The sequence below is a fragment of the Portunus trituberculatus genome, chromosome 21 (assembly GCF_017591435.1).
Source record: "Portunus trituberculatus isolate SZX2019 chromosome 21, ASM1759143v1, whole genome shotgun sequence".
NCBI lineage: Eukaryota > Metazoa > Arthropoda > Malacostraca > Decapoda > Portunidae > Portunus > Portunus trituberculatus.
Window position 1 is genome coordinate 3,152,722 of NC_059275.1, and position 14,954 is coordinate 3,167,675.

A 14,954-nucleotide genomic window follows, 5' to 3' on the forward strand; every position below is an offset into this window, starting at 1 on the left:
GCTCTTGTGGCCTCGTCTCCATATCTACACTTATCCAGTTTCTCTTTAAAACTATCCACACTCATTGCTGACACCACTTCCTCACTCAAACTGTTCCAAGTCTCAACACATCTTTGCAGGAAACTATATTTTTTAACATCTCTCAGACATCTTCCTTTCCTCAGTTTCTTACTATGCTATCTTGTGCTTCGAATGTCATATTCTTCTCTCAGGATTAGTTTCTCATTATCCACTTTGCCTATTCCGTTAATCAATTTATTAACTTGTATCAGATCCTCTCTCTCTCTTCTCTGTTCCAAGGTTGGTAGATCCATAGCTTTTAGTCTCTCCTCATATGTCATCCCTTTAAATTCTGGAACCATTCTTGTAGCCATTTTTGTAGTCTCTCCAATTTCCTTATGTGTTTCTTTTTATGGGTGGTCCACACAACTCCTGCATATTCCAATCTAAGTGTGTGTGTATTTACCTAGTTGTACTTTTACAGGGCCTGGGCTTTATGCTCGTGTGGCCCTGTCTCCATATCTACACTTATCCAATCTTACTTTAAAAGTGTGCACACTTGTTGCAGACACTACTTCTTCATCTAAACTGTTCCACGTCTCAATACATCTCTGCGGGAAACTATATTTTTTGATATCTCTCAGACATCTTCCTTTTCTCACCTTTTTACTATGCGATCTTGTGCTTCGGATGTCATATTCTTCTCTCAGGATCAGTTTCTCATTATCCACTTGGTCCATTCCATTGATCAATTTATAAACTTGTATCAGGTCTCCTCTCTCCCTTCTTTGTTCCAGGGTTGGTAGATCCATAGCCTTTAGTCTCTCCTCATATGTCATCCCTTCAAATTCGGGAACCATTCTTGTAGCTATTTTTTGTAGCCTCTCCAATTTCCTTATGTGTTTCTTTTTATGAGGGGTCCACACTACTCCTGCATATTCCAATCTGGGTCTTATTATAGTACTTATCAATTTCTTCATCATTTTTTTGTCCATGTAGTGAAATGCTACTCTAATATTCCTTAGTGTGTGTGTATTTACCTAGTTGTAGTTTTACAGGGCCTGGGCTTTATGCTCGTGTGGCCACGTCTCCATATCTACACTTATCCAATCTTACTTTAAAAGTGTGCACACTCGTTGCAGACACTACTTCTTCATCTAAACTGTTCCACGTCTCAATACATCTCTGCGGGAAACTATATTTTTTATATCTCTCAGACATCTTCCCTTTCTCAGCTTTTTACTATGCGATCTTGTGCTTCGGGTGTCATATTCTTCTCTCAGGATCAGTTTCTCATTGTCCACTTGGTCCATTCCGTTGATCAATTTATAGACTTGTATCAGGTCTCCTCTCTCCCTTCTTTGTTCCAAGGTTGGTAGATCCATAGCCTTTAGTCTCTCCTCATATGTCATCCCTTCAAGTTCTGGGACCATTCTTGTAGCCATTTTTGTAGCCTCTCAATTTTCTTATGTGTTTCTTTTATGAGGGGTCCACATTACTCCTGCATATTCCAATCTGGGTCTTATTATAGTATTTATCAATTTCTTCATAATTTCTTTGTCCATGTAGTGAAATGCTACTCCAATATTTCTTAGCAAATTATATGTTTCTCTAAAATTCTATCAATATGGCTTACTGGTTGATTGTTTTCTTCCATCGTCACTCCTAAGTCCTTTTCCTTTTGACTTTCTCCAGTTCTACTCCATCTCCCATCTTATAGATTCCCACAGGTCGTCTTTCACTCTTTCCCATTTCCATGACATGGCTTTTGTTCACATTGAATTCCATTTCCCACTTCTTACTCCATTCCCAGATCTTATTTAGGTCTTCTTGCAGTATTTCACAATCCTCCTTTTGCTTTATAACTCTGCACAGTTTCGTATCATCCATAAACAAATTTATGTAGCTGTTCACTCCTTCTGGCATGTCGTTAATATAAATGAGGAAAAGTACTGGTGCCAATACTGACCCCTGTGGCACTCCGCTTTCTACTGCTCTCCACTTGGACTTCATATCTTTAACTACAGTCCTTATTTCTCTCCCCCTCAAATAATTTTCTATCCATCTCAATGTGCTTCCTTTTAAGCCACCTTTCTCCTCTAACTTCCACAGTAATCTTGCGTGTGGCACTTTGTCAAACGCCTTTTTTAAATCCAAATAGATGCAGTCAACCCATCCCTCTCTCTCTTGTACTCTATCAACTATTCTAGAATAGAAACTCAATAAATTAGTTACACAAGACCGTCCTTTTCTAAAACCAAATTGGCTATTTGATATTAATTTGTTGTCTTCAAGGAACTCGATCCATTGTTTCTTTATTATTCTTTCACACATCTTGCATATTACACTAGTTAGTGATACTGGTCTGTAATGTGTGTGTGTAATGTGTGTGTGTGTGTGTGTGTGTGTGTGTGTGTGTGTGTGTGTGTGTGTGTGTGTGTGTGTGTATGTATGTATGTATGTATGTATTTACCTAGTTGTAGTTTTACAGGGTCTGGGCTTTATGCTCGTGTGGCCCCATCTCCATATCTACACTTATCCAATCTTACTTTAAAAGTATGCACACTCGTTGCAGACACTACTTCTTCATTTAAACTGTTCCACGTCTTAATACATCTGTGCGGGAAACTTTATTTTTAACATCTCTCAGACATCTTCCTTTTCTCAGCTTTTTACTATGCGATCTTGTGCTTCGGATGTCATATTCTTCTCTCAGGATCAGTTTCTCATTATCCACTTGGTCCATTCCGTTGATCAATTTAAAAACTTGTATCAGGTCTCCTCTCTCCCTTCTTTGTTCCAGGGTTGGTAGATCCATAGCCTTTAGTCTCTCCTCGTATGTCATCCCTTCAAATTTTGGAACCATTCTTGTAGCCATTTTTTGTAGTCTCCAATTTCCTTATGTGTTTCTTTTTATGAGGGGTCCACACTACTCCTGCATATTCTAATCTGGGTCTTATTATAGTACTTATCAATTTCTTCATCATTTCTTTGTCCATGTAGTGAAATGCTACTCCAATATTCCTTAGCAAATTATATGTTTCTCTAAAAATTCTATCAATATGGCTTACTGGTTGATTGTTTTCTTCCATCGTCACTCTTAAGTCCTTTTCCTTTTTTACTTTCTCCAGTTCTACTCCATCTCCCATCTTATAGATTCCCACGGGTCGTCTTTCACTCTTTCCCATTTCCATGACATGGCTTTTGTTCACATTGAATTCCATTTCCCACTTTTTGTTCCATTCCCATATCTTATTTAGGTCTTCTTGCAGTATTTCACAATCCTTTTTTTGCTTTATAACTCTGCACAGTTTCGTATCATCTGCAAACAGATTTATGTAGCTGTGTGTGTGTGTGTGTGTGTGTGTGTGTGTGTGTGTGTGTGTGTGTGTGTGTGTGTGTGTGTGTATTTACCTAGTTGTAGTTTTACAGGGCCTGGGCTTTATGCTCGTGTGGTCCCATCTCCATATCTACACTTATCCAATTTTTCTTTAAAACTATGTACACCCTTTGCTCACACCACTTCCTCACTCAAACTGTTCCAAGTCTCAACACATCTTTGTGGGAAACTAAATTTTTTAACATCTCTAAGACATCGTCCCTTCCTTAGTTTCTTACTATGCGATCTTGTGCTTCTAAAGTCATATTGTTCTCTCAGGATCAGTTTCTCGTTATCCACTTCATCCATTCCGTTAATCAATTTATAAACTTGTATCAGATCCCCTCTCTCTCTCTTCTCTGCTCCAAGGTTGGTAGATCCATTGCCTTTAGTCTCTCCTCATATATCATCCCTTTAAATTCTGGAACCATTCTTGTAGCCATTTTTTGTAGTCTCTAATTTTCTTATGTGTTTCTTTTTATGGGGAGTCCACACAACTCCTGCATATTCCAATCTAGGTCTTATTTTAGTACTTATCAATTTCTTCATCATTTCCTTGTCCATATAGTGAAATGCTACTCCAATATTCCTTAGCAAATTATACGTCTCTCTGAAAATTCTATCAATATGGCTTACCGGTTGATTATTTTCTACCATTGTCACTCCCAAGTCCTTTTCCTTTTTTACTTTTTCTAGTTCTACTCCATCTCCCATCTTATAGATTCCCACTGGTCGTCTTTCACTTTTTCCCATTTCCATGACATGGCTTTTGTCCACTTTGAATTCCATCTCCCATTTTTTGCTCCATTTCCAGATCTTGTTTAAGTCTTCCTGTAGTATTTCACAATCCTCTTTTTGTTTAATGACTCTGCACAGTTTCGCATCGTCCGCAAACAGATTTATGTAGCTGTTCACTCCCTCTGGCATGTCATTTATATATACGAGAAAAAGTATTGGCGCCAATACTGACCCCTGTGGCACTCCGCTGTCTACTGTTCTCCACTTGAACTTCATATCTTTAACTATCGTCCTTATTTCTCTCCCCCTTAAGTAATTCTTCATCCATCTCAATGTGCTTCCTTTTAAGCCACCCGTTTCCTCTAACTTCCATAGTAATCTTTCATGTGGCACTTTATCAAAAGCCTTTTTTAGATCTAAATAAATACAGTCAACCCATCCCTCTCTCTCTTGTACTTTATTAACTATTCTAGAGTAGAAACTCAATAAATTTGTCACACATGACCGACCTTTTCTAAAACCAAATTGGCTATTTGATAATATTTTTTTGTCTTCAAGAAACTCAATCCATTGCTTCTTTATTACTTTTTCACACATCTTGCATATTACACTAGTTAGTGATACCGGTCTGTAATTTAAAGGTTCTTCCTTCCTGCCGCTCTTATATATGGGAACCATCTCAGCACTTTTCCACTCCACTGGCACTGTTCCATTTTCTATTGAGCATTTTATGATGTATATTGGACTTGTTAGTTCTTCCCTACATTCTTTCAGTATTCTGCCTGAGACTTCATCCGGTCCCATTGCCTTTTCCTCATCCAATTCCGTCATCAACTTTTTTATTTCAAGCTTGGTTACTTTAATCTCTTTCATATAGACAGTCTCTCTATTACCCTGTGATCTTTCAAATTTGGATTCCTTAGTAAAGACCTCATGAAATTTACTATTTTACAGTTCTGCCATACTTTTTGGGTCTTCCACCATTCCGTTTTGTATATTTCCAAAAATAAGTTATATTTCTCTTGAACCGTTAATGAGTTTTCCATCTCCTCCCAGTTTAGGTTTTTAAAATAGTTCTTGAGATTCTCAACATCAGCCTTTCTGTAATTTAATCGGTCTCCTTTGTATGATTCATCTCTGTCTTCCTTTCCTTCTTCTATATCCATTTCTAATATTACATGGTCACTCTTTCCCAATGGGCACTTGTATCTTATATCATCGTTAATTGGTATATCCCTTGTAAAAACTAGGTCTAATCTTGCCGGCTCATCGTTTCCTCTGAATCTCGTGTTTTCCTTTACTCTTTGGACCATCAAATTATCTATCATTAGGTTCAGGAATCTATCTCCCAGGCATCTTCCCCCATACCACTTTCATAATTTTCCCAGTCTACCTCCTTACAGTTGAAATCTCCTACCAATATCACTTTTCTCCTTTCCTTACTGATTCTTATAAGACTCCTTATTGTCTCTATATTCTTGGTTAGTCCATGAGTTTGTTTTTGGTGGCACATATGTTCCAATGATTGTTAACTCCTTTTTGTTAATATGCATCTTAACATACAGTATTTCTGATTTTCCTTCCCCAAACTCCACTTGATTTACCACTATCTCCTTCCTTAACATCATCATGACTCCTCCTCCTACTTTACCCACTCTGTCTTTCCTCCATAGATTATACCTTTTATCTGTGTCTATTTTTATTGCCTCATTTAACTTTGTTTCCACCAGGCATACAATATCTGGTTCTTTTTTCTTTATGTAATCTCTTAATTCTAATTTACTAGATAAAATCCCACCTATGTTTGTATACATAATTTTTAATCTCTTGTTTTTATCATTTTTAGTTAAACTTGCTCCATTTTTTTCTCTTCTTTCTCTTTTATATACCATTTCCTTATCCTGTCTCCTATAATTCTCCAAAAATGCCTTCTTCTCCTCCTCTGAACTTTCATTATTTTTTCTCTTGCTTCTGCCACCAGTTCATTGTGTCTCTTCCTTTCCTCCTCGTTTCTATTTTTCTTTATATATATATATATATATATATATATATATATATTATATATATATATATATATATATATCTTTGCAACCTTCTGTTTCTCTGAGTTTTGTTTTTCTATATAGTACTTCTTCTGCTGCTGCTTGTGATTTTAGTAATATCTTAATTGGTCTCACTGTTCCTTCTTGATATGGTCCCATTCTATGGATTTCTTCTACTTCCTCTTCTAAGTTCTGTCTATCCTCGTCATTCAGATGTTTTAGTAGGTCTTTTACTGATTTCATTTCGTCTTTTTCCCTTCTTGGTCTATATTTAACATTTTTTCTTTCAGTCCAAAAATAATTACACTCTTCTTTTTTCCGCAATTTCTCTTACTAAATTTTCTTTTTTCTTGAGGACTCCTATCATTTTGCTTGTCATATTTTCATCTCTTTCTTTTAACTGTTCTTGAAATACTTCTTGAAATGATTCCTTGTCTTTCTTATCTTGGATTCTCCATGCTTGTACTTCTTTTTTAATCACGTCTTGTACTCTTTCTTCTTCTTTGTTAACTAGATCTTTTAGCTTCTCTTTTTCTTTCTCGGCTTTACCGAGTCCTTCTTCCATCAATTTCTTGTAGTTCGCTATTTGGACTTTTAATTCTTCATTTTCGGTTCTTAGCCTAGTTTCGTTTTCTTCCACTCTTTTATCCTTTCTTTCAATTTCTGGAGCTCTTTATCCTGTTCTTCATTCTCTTTCATTCCCATACTCTCCTTTATCAATTTATCTAATTTACGTTCGATAGTCAAGACTCTATCAAATAGTGAAGTTTGCGCCGTATCAAAGCCTTCAAATTCTCTTTCTCCCTCACCAACATTGTCATCATCAGCTTTCATTCTTTCCCTTGTCACATACCTGCATTTAGATGGAATATCTTTCTCACTCATTATTATTTAACACTGTATTCATGAAAAAAAAAAAAAATGAGTCCACACTTTTCGCCCAGGCCACTGTAAACCCAAACAAAGGTAGTGAAGATCAGCTGATTCTCGGGAGCGACGGTATTGCGTGCTTCCTCTACCGCGTCTCGTGTGTGTGTGTGTGTGTGTGTGTGTGTGTGTGTGTGTGTGTGTGTGTGTCATTCATGGTTGCTTGCTGGTCACCCAGCCAGCCTTCCCCATCACGGAGCGAGCTCAGAGCTCATAGACCAAACTTCAAGTAGGACTGAGACCACAACTCACATCACACAATGGGAAAATGAGGTCATAGTCTCTTGAATTACATCCCATACCTGCCTGCTGCTAGGAGAACAGGGGTTATGCACTAAGGGGCTTGCCCATTTGTCTCGCTGCATCTGGGACTCGAACCCGGGCCCTCTCGGTTGTGAGCCAAGTATGCTAACCACTACACTACAAAGTGTGTGTGTGTTTGATTTTAATTATCTAGTTGTGCTTTATTGGGAAAAAGCTATGCTCTTGCTGCACCATATCTTTACCTTTCATTATCCAGCTTTGCTTTTAGATCCACGTAGTCTTCCTGTATGTGGCATCTCGCTATCTAAATTGCTCATCAATACTCCTTTATGGGAAACTACATATACTTTTTGTGGTCTCTTCTACAAGCATTCTTTTTCATCTTTCCATGTCTTCCAGTATCTGGTGGATCCCACCACCATCATGTCACTCTGGTCCACCTCCTCCACTTCTCATACATTCACTGGTGGCCTAGAACTGTCTGTCTGGTTCTCAGTCAAAACAAAGGTGACCTAGGAGTAATAACTGTCACCACAAGACTGCATGTAGGCATATAGTAACATAGTGGGTATGCAAGTTGTATAACTGAATACTTTATTCAAATGCAGTAGTTTCTGCATATGTAGTAGAATCCAAGGGCAGCATGGTATTTCCCAAACTATGAGTATATTACGTGGAGTACCATGGATATTGTATTGAGGATACAGTAGGCTGTGGCAATGGTCTTGTGTGTTGACTGACTGGACTGTTTTCTTCTCTAACAAGGTTTCAGGTATCTTTGAAAAATTTATGGACATTAATAGTCTGATAAGTTCGATAGGTCCTGTTGGTTAAGGAACATAAACATCGCTTAGAAAGCCTAGTTCTTAAGAATTCCTTCCCTTTGCTATTTCTTTTGGATCAGAGGATCTCTTTTCTAGACTCCACAAACACAGTACTCTTTCATCCTTTTTATATTTATTTATTTATTTATTTTTTTTTTTTTCTATTTTTTTGGCTGATCCAGAGTCCTGTATTCTTTCCTATATTAAAATATTGCTCTGTCTTTGGAATTACCATATTTTGATTTTTTTTTCCAAGGACTAATTTTGGAAAAAATAAGTAAATTTAAGGGGATGTCAATATGTTATTGGAAATGGAGGTGTAAGAGAAGAATGAAGGGAAACAAACAGGTGATCCCAAGTAGTACAGATATTTAGTGTGGAAGTGTTAGTGAGTAGTGTTTTGTCCGTGTACAATATAGTGGAAGATTCTACAAATCAGATAAAAACAAAAACAAATTAAGATTACTAATTTACCAAATTAGATTGAGTCAGGATAAAAAGTTGACTTAATTTCATAATATGCAGAAATATTAGGATGTCAAATTCAACCTTTAGAAATTCCTTGAAGTTTTTATTCTTTTGTCTTTTATTTCAGATGGATAATTCAGAAGTAAATAAGACATCAGATGAAATTATAAATGAGCTCTTTTGTTCATTAAATGTCCCACTGTCACCCAAGGTAGTAGAAGTGGAGGAAAGATTAACAAGCAAGACTGAACAGCTGAGTGCACACACCGGAGACTCCGAAAACAGTGGGGATGACGAGAGTGATTCAAAGTCCAGTGAAAGTGAAGGAGAGACCAAGGTTATGGGAGGAGACATGCAAGGTAACAGAGTTGAAAAACTGAAATCCCAGAAGAAAAAGAAAGACAAAAGGAAAAAGAAAAAGAAACACAGAAAAAAAGAAGATGGGGGAAGACATAAGCACAAGAAGAAAAAGAAAAAAGAAAATTTTGAAACAGCAGAAGAAGCTAAGCTGGCTGGAGACATATTGCAAGATGTCAAATTGAAAAATCAGGCAGTGATTCAGAAAATAATGATTCTTGAGGAAGTGACATCCGGCACTGTGAATGATGGAGAACATGAAGAGAAAAAGTCAAGATCTAAAAGTCCTCATTTGTTAGATACACAGATAGAAGTTGATGGAGTAGACAACAAAAAGAAGTCAGAACAAGAATCACAGAACCCTTGTGATGAAGTCCTGGTGTCAGACAGGGAAGGAGCCACCAGCTTGCCTGTGGTGTCATGTGAAGATAGAGGTTATTTTCCTGCAGGTGCTTCCAAGTCAGATATACAGCCATGTCTCACACATGAGAGAAGTCCAGGGGCAGAATGTGTGAGTAGGTCATCACAAGTCAGTCCTGCAGCCACAGGTGAGCACAAAAGAAAACACTCCCCACATTCCTGCTCCCCATCACCTGTGAAGAAACAGAAATCCTACAGCTCAGTGTCACCACCAGAGTCCTCGTCCCCCAAAGCTGTGTGCAGACTCAGGTCACCAAGCTCTACAGAAAGGTCAAGATCAAGATCACTCAAAGACACCAAGTCAAGCAGAACAAAATCAAGGTCACCATTAGTGAAGCAGTCAGCAGAAGACAGGGCTGGGTCAAAGTCTAGGAGGTCCAGGTCACAGTCCAGCAAGAGATCAGAGTCCAAGAAAAGGTCAGGCTCAAGGAAAAGGTCCCCGTCAAAATCAAGGAAGAAAATGGAATCAAAGTTAAAGAAAAGATCTAGATCTAGATCCAGAAAGAGGTCAAGATCAAGAAAGTCAAGGTCACGATCAAGAAGATCTAGGTCACGATCTAGGAGGTCAAGGTCAAGATCTAGGAGAAAAGCAAGATCTAGGTCAAAATCCAGGAGAGGATCAAACTCTAGGCAGAGATCAAGGTCAAAGTCAAAGATGAGGTCAAGATCTAAATCAAAATCTAGGAGAAGGTCAAGGTCAAAGTCCAGTAAAAGGTCAGAGTCAAAGTCTGGGAGGAAGTCTGCATCCAAGTCCAACAGGTCAAAATCTAGGGAAAGGTCAAGGTCCAGGTCAAGGAGAACGTCAGGATTAAGAGGCGTAAGATCAAGGTCAGGATCAAGGTCACAGTCAAGGCAGAGGTCAAGCTCTAAGTGTGGCAAGCGATCCCAGTCGAGGTTGAGAAGAAGGTCCCGGTCCAGGTCCAAGTCTCGCAGGTCAAGGTCGAGAGGCTCACAGTCTTACAGAAGGTCAAGATCCAGGTCAAGTCACAAGAGCTCCCCGGCCAAAGAGAGGTTCGACATGTTTGCTGTGATGAGGGAGAGAGCCAACAGACTTGCTGAGCTGAAGAACCAAGGCATCCCTGATGGCTCCCTGGGCAGCCTTCTATTGTCTGCAGCTGCCAGTGTGCAGTCCAGTGGCAGTGGCATCCCTCAGTCTGTGCCCGCCTCAGACCCCAGCTCCATACCTCTCCCCCAAAAAGGTTTGCTCCATGATGACTCTTCACCTAAAGATGAACCTATGGCAGAAAGCATTACCACCATGGAGGAAGAGAAGCCTGCAGGTGTCACTGAGGAGGCTGTCACCCTGCTGTCCCCGGAGCAGGACGCCAGTAAAATGAAAGATGGGAACAAGAGCAAGCAAGAGGAAGGTAAGTGATGGATTAGGCCTATTAGATTACCCCTATTTTATTTGTTGTAGAATTATAAATAACAAAAAAAAATTTTAGGTACAATTTTTAATAGATAATTTTAGTAGTAATTTGTTCTTTGTTTTTAACACTGATTGATATTTCTTGAATTTTTACTCTGTTCATTGTTGTTGAAGGTGGATCAGTAATTCTGCCACCTGTGGGCCTGCTGACATAGCAACACTGTTACCATGCCAATGATTGAAATGTGTTTGTCGTATTTCAACACGTTAACTTTGTGTTCCCAGCAAAACTTTTTTTAGAAATTACTGCAATATAAAGATACATATTATCCATTATCTTATAAACAAGTAAGGCTTTTGGCAGAATTATAGAGTTAATTTGCAGTGTAAAAGTAAAAAATGGAGAATATATAGACCAAATTAACAAGTGACCATTCCCACTGACTATCACAGTGTTTTTATGTACTTGAAGACAACAGTATAGTGCCAGAGTGTCACCTTTAGTAAGACATGCACCATTTTTAATTTTCAGTATTAAAGCTATGTAACAATTACTTGGTCAGAATTTTCAGTCATATTACATTTTGCTTGGAAAATATGTTAAAAGTTTGCAAGATATTTAAGCCATATTTGCATCACTTACAGGGAATGAAAAAGGCAAGATGAAAACCGTAATCACAATCAAGAGCTTGAAGGACAGCCTAGTTTTCCAGCAGGCACAAGAGGAGGCTGAGAGGAAAGCAAAGGAAAAGGTTGATCAGCCAGCAGGCAATGAGGCCAGCAATGCAGCAGACAGCAAGTGGTGGGAAAAGCAGAGAAGCACAGATAGACACCACAAAGATGAGGCAACAACAGATGAAGAGGAATACCATGGCAGAAGAGACAGAACAGAAAGTGAAGAAAATATTAAGAAAAACAAGAAAGAGGAAAAGGAGAAAGGGAATGATAAGAAGGAAGGGGAGCAAGGTGAAGAGGGAGAGTATTGCTTGAAAGAAACACACATTGAGACAGAGGTTTTCAAACAACAAGTTGAAATAGAAGGCAGAGAGACTGAGAAAAATATGCACACTGAAAAGACTAAAGCAAATACAGAGGAAACAGACATAGAAGCAAAAATTACCTCAAAGAAAATTACCATGACTAAGACCAGAGAGAGAGAGGAGGAAAAGGAAGGCAAGCACTCCAGTAAGACAGAGAAAGAGGAAAGGAAAGCAAGTAAGCAGTCAGATAAAGTCAAAGAGGGTGAGGAGCATGATGGAAATGAGCATATTGAACTGGAAGGTGAAGACAAAGGAAGCAAGCAATCCAGTAAAACAGAGGAAGAAGATGGTAAGAAAATTAAACCCTCAAGCAAAACAGATAAGGTAGAGGGGAGCAAGGGAAACAAACTTGTGAATAAAGTAATGGAGGAGAAGGAGGAAGAGGAGGAGGACAAAGTAAATAAACACTCCAATAGAACAGAAAGGAAAGAGGAGAAAGTCACTGCAAACTATTCATTTAGTAAAGGAAAGGAGGAGGAAAGAGTAAACAAGCAGTTAAGTAAAACAGAAGAAAAGGAAGAAGGAATATTGAGCAAACTATTAAGCAGGATGGAAGAGGATAAAAGTAAAGGAAGCAAGTCATCCAGTAAGGCACAAGAGAGAGAGGAAGGAATGAAGAGTAGACATTTAAGTAAAACAGAAGACAGGGAGGACAGTAAATTGATTAAGGACTTGAGTGGCAAGAATGGTCACCCCCAGCCAGAGGAGGACCCAGCAGACAGTAAGTACCAGACATTGCTTCTTTGATGCAAGGGAAGAGTGAACAGATTTACCAAGGAAGTGCATCTACTGTGGTCTCAGGAGTGGAATTTGTACAGGGTAGAGAACAGTCACATTATGGAGAGGTAGGGATATGCTGTTGGGTCTTGCTGTGCTATGTCTAAGCTTTGGGGTGTAGTGGGTAGTCCATGAGATTGTTCCTTTCCACCAGGGACTGACAGGGTTAAGAGTATCAATGGTGTTTGTTCGAGTATGTGATGCCTTCTTTGGGAAACCTGTGTGTGATTGCCAGCCTGATATGTAGATAGATGGATAGATAAATGAGGTAGAAGGACATGGCCTGATCATACATTGACCAGGTTGTTTGCACAGTATACTGCCTTGCATGTTTGTAAGGGCAGCTAAAAAGAACAGACCAAGGTGATTGGGCACCTCTTGTTTTCTGTATTGTGTTCTCATAGTGAGGCAAAGCATTATAGAAATGCTTCTCTGGGAGGTGTGAACTAGGTAAATACAGAGACAAGTGTGAATTCTGCTTATTTATTGTAATCTGATGAATAGTGTTTGTTACAGGCTATTTATCTGGTTGAACTAAGCTTGTGTTTCCCATTCTTTACATATAATCTTATTAATCTTCATTCTTAACTCATTGATGTTTCCTGGTTACATCACTTGTAAATACTATAATGAATAATTTTCTTGTGATGAATTTGTAATAATAATACATAATAATGGAAGTGTTGCAGTTAAGTTTGTAATTTAATCCTTCACTTCTGAAATGTTGGAGTCAGACTAGTTGACTAGTATTTGCCTGGTAACAATGTGTACAGGAGTAACATTGTATTCCAGAAATAGAAGAAGGTGAAATAACTAGTGACAAGGAAGAAGAGGAGGCTAAACTACCAAGCAAACCTCACAGCAAGAAGTCAAAGAAAGATAAATATAGTGGCAAAGAAAAGAAGCGATCACATAAAGACAAGAGCAAGAACAAGGAAGAGAAAAAGAAGGCACATGACAAGAAGAAAGAACAGGAGAAGGCAAGATCCAAAGAGACACACAAGTCCAGGCAGCACTCCAGGTAATTATTCTAGCCTTAATGTATTTTTACAAGACTGAGTCAACCTTATAATGTTTTACCTTTTGTTGTTAATTTGTTTCATTTACTTTCAGAGCTATATGTAGATCCTCTGTGCACACACAAGTTTATAAGGCAATAAATTCTACTATCTGATTGCTTTCTTAAAAGAACTATATTTACAGATATTGCTCTTTTTTTTGTTGTTTCTCACTGTGTCTTAGTGTTAAGCATTTTGGGAAGCATCAGCCGGTATTGATGTTGTGAAAGACATTCTTCTCATGAGCCATCTCACTTGGAATCAGACTTCAAGAAATTAAAGATGCGACTTACTTGCACACATAAGCTGATTAACAATGATGTTATTTTTTTATGTTGCAGGGTTATATTGAATATGATAGAAAATTGAATACCTTTGTGATTTGCCCTGTGAGACACTTGGTACCTTCTTTTTATTGTGCAACATATGACATATTATACTTTTATATATTTATTGTTATTTATATTTAATTTAATTTGAAGATGTGTGGATGCAATGTGGACACAGTTTTTCTTACTCATAACTTTTCATGTAGAAATTATTAGAAATAAGAAATCTTTATGTAAGTAAACTTCTATAAATCTTATGTATGTGTGTTTGTGTGTTTGCATGTATGTGTGTGGAGTTGGGGAAGGATTTTTGTGTTGGCTTCATGCCCCTAATGTGGGGACATCAGCTTGGCAAAAATAGACAACTGTTGTCTTAAGTTACATAGACATACAGTAACCAAGCAGCTTAAGTGGTTATAAATCTGTCATCCTTGCTTTGTGATGGCGGCCCAGCAGTTCAGGCACCAAGGAGCACTCCCACGGCCGGCGCCATAGGAAGCATTCTCACTCTAGATCTCGCTCACGCTCCCGCTCACGCTCCAGAGACCACTCCAGCAGGCAGCACCGCCGGAGGTGAGTGTGGCAGCCTTGGTTGGCAAGGTGCCCAACCGTGGAGGATGAAAGTGTTATAGTGCAGTATTGTTTTTCACTAGACAGACTAGCACGTAATAGCCAAAGTCATTTCCTGGTTAATATTAATGATACTTGCCCAGTAACCATATTGTATTTGATCTATGTGATTCAGCTGTGTTGTATATTATGCACAGATTTCATTAATTAAATCCATTGTGTTAATGTATATTCTCTTATTGTTTACCTATTTCCATATATAGGGAAGTGTACCCATCACCAAGCATGAATGTGCATGGTGTCTTATGTTGGCCACAACCTGCATGAAAATTTAAAGACATCAAATAAAAAATATATATATTGGACAGATTTTGAAAAATAGTTGTAGTCAA

At 38.3% G+C, this 14,954-nt stretch overlaps 1 protein-coding gene across 12 annotated transcripts in view; it reads left to right on the top strand.

Moving 5' to 3' along the window:
- The window catches only part of LOC123506942 (serine/arginine repetitive matrix protein 2-like), an 84,256-nt gene that overhangs the window by 14,204 nt on the left and 55,098 nt on the right, over positions 1-14,954 (top strand). For 8 of the 12 annotated variants that reach the window (XR_006675554.1, XM_045259371.1, XM_045259373.1 and 5 more), the window contains exons 2-5: positions 8,770-10,786; positions 11,434-12,549; positions 13,398-13,626; positions 14,446-14,565. Coding sequence is in view for 11 of the 12 variants with exons in the window: in XM_045259371.1 (XP_045115306.1) it covers positions 8,770-10,786; positions 11,434-12,549; positions 13,398-13,626; positions 14,446-14,565 (3,482 nt within the window). In the remaining variant the exon portion in view is untranslated. The remainder of the gene's footprint in view (positions 1-8,769; positions 10,787-11,433; positions 12,550-13,397; positions 13,627-14,445; positions 14,566-14,954) is intronic. The other 4 variants (XM_045259378.1, XM_045259376.1, XM_045259377.1 and 1 more) reach the window with 1 other exon arrangement.